This window comes from Silurus aristotelis (assembly GCF_946808225.1).
Source record: "Silurus aristotelis genome assembly, chromosome: 10".
Taxonomy (NCBI): domain Eukaryota; kingdom Metazoa; phylum Chordata; class Actinopteri; order Siluriformes; family Siluridae; genus Silurus; species Silurus aristotelis.
In genome coordinates, this window is record NC_139583.1 from 30220342 (window position 1) to 30229540 (window position 9199).

Genomic DNA, 9199 nt, shown 5'->3' on the forward strand with positions numbered 1-9199 from the left:
TAACTTTTATAACTTTTATTGTAGACTTTAGACTTTTTCTGCTGACTGTTTTTTCACTGTTGCTACAATGTTCCATTTCATGCTGCTACATATTAATTTATCTTCATATATACCTTAATATGTATATTTATTTATATTTCTTATTTATATTTTTATTGTCTCTTTAATCGTTACTTAATTTTTTTTTACTGTAAGCAACTGCAACCAAACAATTTCCCCAAATGATCAATAAAGTTTTCTGATTCTGATTTCAGTACTGTTGCATACTGGTTTGATGTGTTCCAACGTCTTTAGCCACAGTTATTAGTAACACCATCCTAAAGAGACCTTTTTACAGCAACAGTGTGTGTACAGTGTGTGTGTGTGTGTGTGTGTGTGTGTGTGTGTGTGTGTGTGTGTGAGAGAGAACACAAGCACAGAGACAAAAGTCAAGTTGGTTGAAGGTTCCATATTTATTAAGAACTGCAACAAAAATGGAGTAAAACAAAACAGAGGCAACATAAAACAAAAAAACATAACATTTCCTTAAAACTGTGTGATCTGTGCTACGAACTGTTTACAGTTCGTTTTTGTACATCTTGTTCTGGATTGCTGCTATTTGCTCTTTTGCACAACATTTTGTTTATAATTTTTGTTAATTACAATGTTCACTTTACTCTTTCACACAGCGCAGTGTGCAATAAACAACACGTTTACTGGCAGCGCTATTTTGTGTTTGTGTATTGCACAAACTTCTGTCTTCTGTTGTCTTTGCACTGTCTTCTGTTGTCTTTGCACTGTCTTCTGTTGTCTTTGCACTGTCTTGTGTTGTCTTTGCACTGTCTTGTGTTGTCTTTGTATTGTTTGCACCAGGTTGCACACGATGCACTTTATGTGTTGAGGACACTTACTAGTCTTTAACCCTGTGTTCTCTGTGATTGTTGTTGGAGCATCAGGGTTCAGGAGAAACGTCGTTTCATTTTCCTGTGTACTGCATCAGATATATATGATTGAAATGACAATAAAAGCTGTTTGACTTGACTTGACTGCACAGCCATGCTCAAGCAAGGCCAAAATGCTACCACAGGATTCAGAACATGCATTTACAGCATATGACAGCATACAGACACTCTTATCTAATTATCTCAGCAATACATTTCAGGTTTAAGGGCTTTGTTTAAGTGTACAGTACGTTTGGTGGAGCTGGGAATTAAACTCTAACCTTCAGGCCTTCCTCTTACTGAAGATAACTCCACCATTGACTCCTGAATTATTTGAAAAAACAACGTATATATTTTAAATGCCGGTAAAAACAAGTTTCATACATTTCTGTTCTGTTCTAGAAAAATTGGTGTTGTGAAAACGTGCCACAGCTGCATCAGAGACAAAAGTGGAATAAGACCACAGGAACCTTCTCAGTTGCATATATTGTTCTGATAAGCGAAGATAAAGCTCTTAGAAATTAATGGTTGTCAGAAAGAGTCATTGAAACCTGTTCCTGACAAAAAAGTCTTCTGCATTACTGGCTCCAGTTTATCAAATCAAATCAAATTTTATTTATCAAAAACACATAAATACAGGGTACGACATGCAGTGAAATGATTTTTACGACGGTCCGGCATTAGGGAATGAAATGGGGTGAAAAAGGTGAATAAAAATAAAAACTATAAAAACAAAGAAAAAGAAGGCAGTTGATGAACCTGCCTGATATTTTGCACAGTCACTTGGCTCCTAATTTTAAACAGCGGTTCTTTTCCTCCATAGAGGTGATGGTGGCCAGATCTTTGTAGTAGACTTTGCCATGTGAAACAGCATCACTCCAAAAATAATTAACATTGTTAATAAATGTATACTCTCTTATCAGACCAACAGCCAGACGGCAACCAACCAGCAGCAGGAAAATAAAACAGATTGATTTCATCTCTGCTCTGAAGTGTCTGAACTCACTACGTCTTTGTACAATGTCCCTTCAGCTACACAAACTCAGTCAATCAGTTCGTCTAAACCTCATTTAAAACACATGCAAAGCAAAGCCATTTCAAGTCAAGTCAAGTCAAGTCAAGTTTATTTGTATAGCGCTTTTCACAACAGACATTGTCTCAAAGCAGCTTTACAGAAAACAACAGTGAAGGTGAATGGTGTGCGTTTGTCCCTGATGAGCAGCCGTGGCGATTTCCTTGGAATATGGAGCTGTTCAGAACAATCCTACAAAGAGCTGCTCAGTCACTCATGGGGGATGAGGAAGCCACACTCCACTCTATTATAGAAGTGAAAAGCAAATCTATTCTTGACTTTTAAATTCATGATTTTTAACTACACTTAAGTGAGAAAGAGTTAAGAAACATCAACCTCACCTTCTCATCTTAGTCTTCCAGTCAGACCTTTACCTCTCTGGTTTACCTCTCAGAACTCTGTCCTTGTTTCCACCTACTGCTCACCATTGGTGGAGTTTATGAATGTGAGATGTAGACCTTTATATATTCCCCGGGAATTCATCACCACTATTGTGCTCGGGTTGTACATTCCACTTAGTGCTAATGCTAAGGAAGCGCTCAGTGTGCTCTACGATCCCATTAGCGAACTACAAAACACACACCCTGACGGATTGTTTATTGTCGCCGGAAATTTCAACCATGCAAATCTCAGGACTGTGTTCTCTAAATGTAATCAGAATGTGGACTTTGCAACCAGAGGAGAAAACATCTTAGGTTTGTTCTAAGACCATGTGACAGTGTGGATCTATTCTGCTGAAAAAGAGCTTTGCATGTTACACAAAGTAGCTGGAGTGAGCTTAAATCTCGTTGTTACAAGCTGACAAACCCGGGGCAAAATTTGACTTTAAAAACTTTAGTTTCATGAGATACAGGCCAGAATGTAAAGCATTCAGGCGTCTATGTAACATTTCTGTCAGGAGCATCTCCAGTGCCAACTCTGTTACAAAATCTGGAACCTTTTAGGTTTCTTTTCTTTTCTCTGCACCACAGCAATGTAAGGGTTGATGTAAGAAACTTTTCTGGAAGCTAAAGTTTAACTATGATAATAAACCTTGATTATCTAGATAACTCTTAAAGAACAACATAAGAACTTGAAGATATGTGTTGTACAAACTACACAGTAAAACAAAACAATGTTTTCCCAGGACCAAGGTGCTCCTTCAGACATCAAAAAACAGAAATGAATATGAAACTACACAAAATTCAAAACTAACAACATTGAGATGCAGATGTGCAAAATTTAGTGCAAACAAAAAGGGACCGCATCATACAAGCAGATTCTGGTTTCCTCCACAAAGGTGATGGTGACCAGATCTTTGTAGCATTGTCTGTAATGTGCTTAGTACAGTATATATTTTCTTATCATGACTATGGTTCCACCACAACCAACCACCAGCAGGAAAATATTTTTGGTGCTTGTTTTTTGTTTTCACCATTTGTGTGTGATGTTACCCAGAGTGGCTTTTGTTTCTTATTATCCTTCTATTTTGAATATCAAATTGTTCTGGTTGAATTAATTTTACATTAAAACTAGCCAAGCAATAATAAAAACTTTTGTCTGTAGTCAGATAACTGTAAATTCAGATACAGATAAATACAGTAATCCCTGTTTATCATGGTGGTACCGTTCCAAAACGGCCCGCGATAAACGGAAAAACCCAATAAATGGACACCACCCCAAAGTGCTTTTTTTTAATTGTTAAAGCCATAAATCATCCTCTCTTTAAACACACAGAAAACATTTTCAAGAAAATAACTAGATGAATTTAGTGTAAATTGGTAGAAATACAGTTCACTGTATCACATTTATAGTGAGCACATGTACTGTACAGTATTACATTTTACTTCATTTTATAATTAATCATTCTATTAGTATGAATTCAATTTCATTAAATTTCATTATTTCAACATAAAACTCTATAAAAAAAACAATTTTAAATAAGTGTTTTGGTCTATGGTGCTCTCTAACCCAGCCATTAGGGGGGCACAAGCCAGTGCACTCTTAGTGCCGGTCCCAAGCCCGGGTAAATGGGGAGGGTTGCGTTAGGAAGGGCATCCAGCGTAAAACATGTGCCAAATCAAATATGCGGATCACAAATGAGAATTTCATACCGGATCGGTCGAGGCCCGGGTTAACAACGACCGCCACAGGTATCGTTAGCCGACAGGGTACCGGTGGAAATTGGGCTACTGTTGGCCGAAGGAGGAGAAGGAGAGGAGGAAGGCGTCTACAAAGACGGCAGGAAAAGGAGCAGTGTAGGAGAGTAGAGGTTCGGGTTGGTACTTTAAATGTTGGTACTATGACGGGTAAAGGGAGAGAGATAGCTGATATGATGGAGAGGAGAAAGGTAGATGTGTTGTGTGTTCAGGAAACCAAGTGGAAAGGGAGTAAGGCCAGGAACATTGGAGGTGGGTTTAAACTGTTTTATCATGGTGTGGATGGGAAGAGAAATGGTGTAGGGGTGATTCTGAAGGAAGCGTACAGTAAGAGTGTAGTGGAGGTGAAGAGAGTTTCTGATAGGGTGATGATCGTGAAGGTGGAGGTTGAAGGGATGATGATAAATGTCATCAGTGCCTATGCTCCACAAGTTGGCTGTGAGATGGAGGAGAAAGAAAGATTCTGGAGTGAATTAGATGAAGTGGTAGATGGTGTACCTAGGAAAGAACGATTGGTGATTGGGGCAGACTTTAATGGGCATGTAGGTGAAGGGAACAGAGGTGATGAGGAGGTGATGGGTAGGTATGGTTTTAAGGAGAGGAATGTGGAAGGGCAGATGGTGGTAGATTTTGCTAAAAGGATGGAAATGGCAGTGGTGAACACGTATTTTAAGAAGAAGGAGGATCACAGGGTGACGTATAAGAGTGGAGGAAGGTGCACACAGGTGGATTATCTTCTGTGTAGGAGATGCAACCTGAAGGAGATTGGAGACTGTAAGGTGTTGGCGGGGGACAGTGTAGCTAGACAGCATCGGATGGTGGTCTGTAGGATGGTTTTGGAGGCGAAGAAGAAGAGGAGAAAAGTAAGGTTTGAAAGAAGAATAAGATGGTGGAAACTGAAGGAGGAAGACTGTAGTGTGAGGTTCAGGGAAGAGGTGAGACAGGGGCTTGGTGGTGGTGAAGAGGTGCCGGATGATTGGGCAACTACTGCAGGAGTGATGAGGGAGGCAGCTAGAAAAGTACTTGGTGTGACATCTGGAAATAGAAAGCAAGACAAGGAGACGTGGTGGTGGAATGAGGAAGTGCAGGAGAGCATTAGGGGAAAGAGGTTGGCAAAACAGAAGTGGGATCGACAGAGTGATGAGAAAAGTAGGCAGGAGTACAAGGAGATGCGGCAGCAGGTTAAAAGGGATGTGGCGAAAGCCAAGGAAAAGGCATATGAGGAGCTGTATAAGAGGTTGGACACTAAGGAAGGAGAAAAGGATTTATACCGATTGGCCAAGCAGAGGGACCGAGCTGGGAAGGATGTACTGCAAGTTAGAGCAATAAAGGATGGAGAGGGAACTGTGTTGACTAGTGAGGAGAGTGTGTTGAGAAGATGGAGGGAGTATTTTGAGCAGCTGATGAATGAGGAAAATCAGAGAGAGAGAAGGTTGGAGGATGTGGAGTTGGTGAAGCAGGATGTAGATAGGATTAGTAAGGAGGAAGTGAGAGCAGCGATTAAGAGGATGAAGAATGGAAAGTCGGTTGGACCAGATGACATACCGGTAGAAGCGTGGAGATGTTTAGGAGAGATGGCAGTGGAGTTTTTAACCAGATTGTTTAACAGGATTCTGGAAGGGGAGAGGATGCCTGAGGAATGGAGAAGGAGTGTGCTGGTACCGATCTTTAAGCATAAGGGAGATGTGCAGACCTGCAGTAACTACAGGGGAATTAAGTTGATCAGTCACACCATGAAGTTATGGGAAAGAGTAGTGGAAGCCAGGCTGAGAGAAGAGGTGACCATCTGTGAGCAACAGTATGGTTTCATGCCGAGGAAGAGCACCACAGATGCCTTATTTGCTTTGAGGATGTTGATGGAGAAGTATAGAGAAGGACAGAAGGAGCTGCATTGTGTATTTGTGGATTTAGAGAAAGCGTACGACAGGGTGCCGAGAGAGGAGTTGTGGTATTGTATGAGGAAGTCAGGTGTGTCAGAGAAGTATGTGAGGGTGGTGCAGGACATGTATGAGGACAGTGTGACGGCAGTAAAGTGTGCAGTAGGTACGATAGACTGGTTCAGGGTGAAGGTTGGACTGCATCAAGGATCGGCCATGAGCCCTTTCCTGTTTGCAGTGGTAATGGACAGGTTGACGGACGAGGTCAGACAGGAGTCTCCCTGGACTATGATGTTTGCAGATGATATTGTGATTTGTGGTGAGAGTAGAGAGCAGGTTGAGAAGAGCCTGGAGAGGTGGAGATATGCGCTGGAGAGAAGGGGAATGAAAGTCAGTAGGTGTAAGACAGAGTACATGTGTGTGAATGAGAGGGAGGGCAGTGGAGTGATGCGGTTGCAGGGAGAAGAGGTGGAGAAGGTGGAGGAGTTCAGGTACCTGGGGTCAACAGTGCAAAGTAATGGAGAGTGTGTTAGGGAAGTAAAGAAAAGAGTGCAGGCAGGGTGGAGTGGGTGGAGAAGAGTGACAGGAGTGATTTGTGATAAAAGAGTATCTGCAAGAATGAAAGGGAAAGTTTATAGGACTGTGGTGAGACCTGCGATGTTGTATGGATTAGAGACAGTGGCATTGAGTAAAAGACAGGAGGTGGAGCTGGAGGTAGCAGAGCTGAAGATGTTAAGGTTTTCGTTGGGAGTGACGAGGATGGACAAGATTAGAAATGAGTTTATTAGAGGGACAGCGCATGTAGGAAGTTTTGGTGACAAGGTGAGGGAGGCGAGATTGTGATGGTTTGGACATGTGCAGAGAAGGGACAGGAATTATATTGGTAGAAAAATGCTGAAGATGGAGCCACCAGGTAGGAGGAAAAGAGGAAGGCCAAGGAGGAGGTTTATGGATGTGGTGAGGGATGACATGCAGGTAGTTGGTGTAAAAGAGGCAGATATAGAGGACAGGGTGGTATGGAGACGGATGATCCGCTGTGGCGACCCCTAATGGGAGCAGCCGAAAGAAGAAGAAGAAGAAGAAGGTCTATGGTGCTCTCTGCGAGAGACCAGGAAAATCAGCTAAACTAAAGATATGTGGTAAATGCAATTCGGCGGTAAACCGAGGCGCCAGATTCAAACCGCGGTGAAGCGGGAGGTTACTGTATCGATTATCCTCTGCTGTAATACTCAACATGTCCACTAGAGGACTGCAATGATCTCACTGACTCAACAACGAGTCCGATTTCCAAACTGTTTATTAGAATTTTTAATGCACAAATATCAGTTTACAAAAGTGTTACAGAAAGCAGGAAAAAAAGAAAAAAGGATATCAGAAATATAATCATTAAATGGTTCAGAACATTCATAGCTACATTCAAATAAGTAGAATGAATAAACTATTTAGAAAACACATAACATTCAGTAATAATATTTATCTATAAAAATCATAGTACTCAAACTCCAAATCCTTAAAGGAAAAACTTTGTGTCACATCTTTAAATTTGAAGCATTTATTTATTTTTTTTGCAAACTAAATGAAGGCATCCATAAATGCTTGAGACAAGAGCAACCAAATTATAAGGCTCCGCTGGATAAAGGATTTCGCTACAACAAGATGTTTCCATCACCATACATCACCGGGGGGACTGTTTTCTCCGGGTGACACAATATTCAATTTTGAATCGTGATACAGTCTTGTGTTTTAAATTAATCAACACCTTCTGACCAATCACAATCCAGAATCCAGCATCAGTGAATTGTGTTTAAGTTTATAGTGAGTAGATTTCTACATTATTATATTATCTGACCCTCCACCATCAAATGATCTCCTCAGCTGTTCAATTCTATCAGAATCTAAACCTAAAACCCAGTTTAATATTTGTAAATGAAGCTAAAAATAATAAATGGTTATATTGTGTGATGCAAATATTCTTGCTGTGGCAGATTTGTGTAAAATCACCTGTTCAGAAAAAGAGAGAACACAGTAAGATATACATTTTAAAAACTGACTTTTTCATGATTGTAAAATATGTAAAATAAATAAAAATAATAATAATAATAATAATAGTAATAGTAATAATAGTAATAGTAATAATAATAATAATAATAATAATAATAATCAATTAATCAATTAATTAATTAATTTTTTTACTCACTTCAAGTAGCAGATGAAGTTCAGCTTGTCCATGCAGTTTTGGTTATTAATGGTGTTTGAGATGGTGTTGAGAGATCCACAGCTGTCAGTCATCACTGGACATGAACGATTCGCTAAGACCAGGCTCCCCAGCGGCTCCCCACTCACCCAAGACCAGTTACCGTTCCTGAAGCGCAGACCGGTCCACACTCTCTCTGTCTGAGTCTGTGCTGTCTCTAGTTCCAGCTGCCTCAAACTTGACTCAGATGTCAAAGAGGCCAAACCAGTGTAATAAGATTTGCACCAGTTTTGAGCCTCATTCCAGGTCTTCTTCTCCATTACCAGGATCAGGAACCGATAGCAGTAGAAATTCTTCCCATAACCACAGTAGTCACTCAGCCAGTATCCTCCATTAGCCATGTGAACACAGTAGTCACCAAATGTTGGATAATCAATATAAGAATTTGAGTTGTTATACCATTTCTGAAGAGGTTGTCCATCAGACCATGTCCAGCTGCCTGAGATTTTGCGCAGACCAGTCCAGCCTCCATAATAGATTTGTCCTGCTTGAAAACATTGGTTGTTTTCGTCCACAGAGTTGATGGTGGCCAGATCTCTGTAGTAGTATCTGCAATGTGATTGAGCATCATTCCAGTTAGCTACAAAGCTACCTAATATAAATTCCTTTATTATACCACCAGCAATATTACAAGCAACCACCAGCAGGAAAACAAAACAGATTGACTTCATCTCTGCTCTGAAGAGTCTGAACTCACTACGTCTCTGTACAACGTTCCTGTACAACGTCTCAAAGTCACGACTACACAAACTCAGACAGTCATGCATTTTGTTTTAACTTTATTTAAAACACATGCAAAAATATACAGAATGACTGAAGAGGGAAAGAAACATGTTTAATGATGACATAAATGAAATGTTGTACTCTGCTTTAATCCGACACACAATATTTCATTTGATTTGTGTTATTTAACTAAACCTTATTTATTTACTGAACTT

General features: G+C 40.3%; 1 protein-coding gene across 1 annotated transcript; it reads right to left on the reverse strand.

Moving 5' to 3' along the window:
* Positions 1-7289: 7289 nt before the first annotated feature.
* LOC310732238 (uncharacterized protein) lies at positions 7290-8966 on the reverse strand. Its single transcript, XM_083552547.1, has 2 exons — positions 8205-8966; positions 7290-8008 (listed from the first exon to the last, which is right to left on the reverse strand). The coding sequence occupies exons 1-2, from the start codon at positions 8930-8932 to the stop codon at positions 8005-8007; spliced, it is 732 nt and encodes a 243-aa protein (XP_083408673.1). The 5' UTR covers positions 8933-8966; the 3' UTR covers positions 7290-8004.
* Positions 8967-9199: the final 233 nt, after the last annotated feature.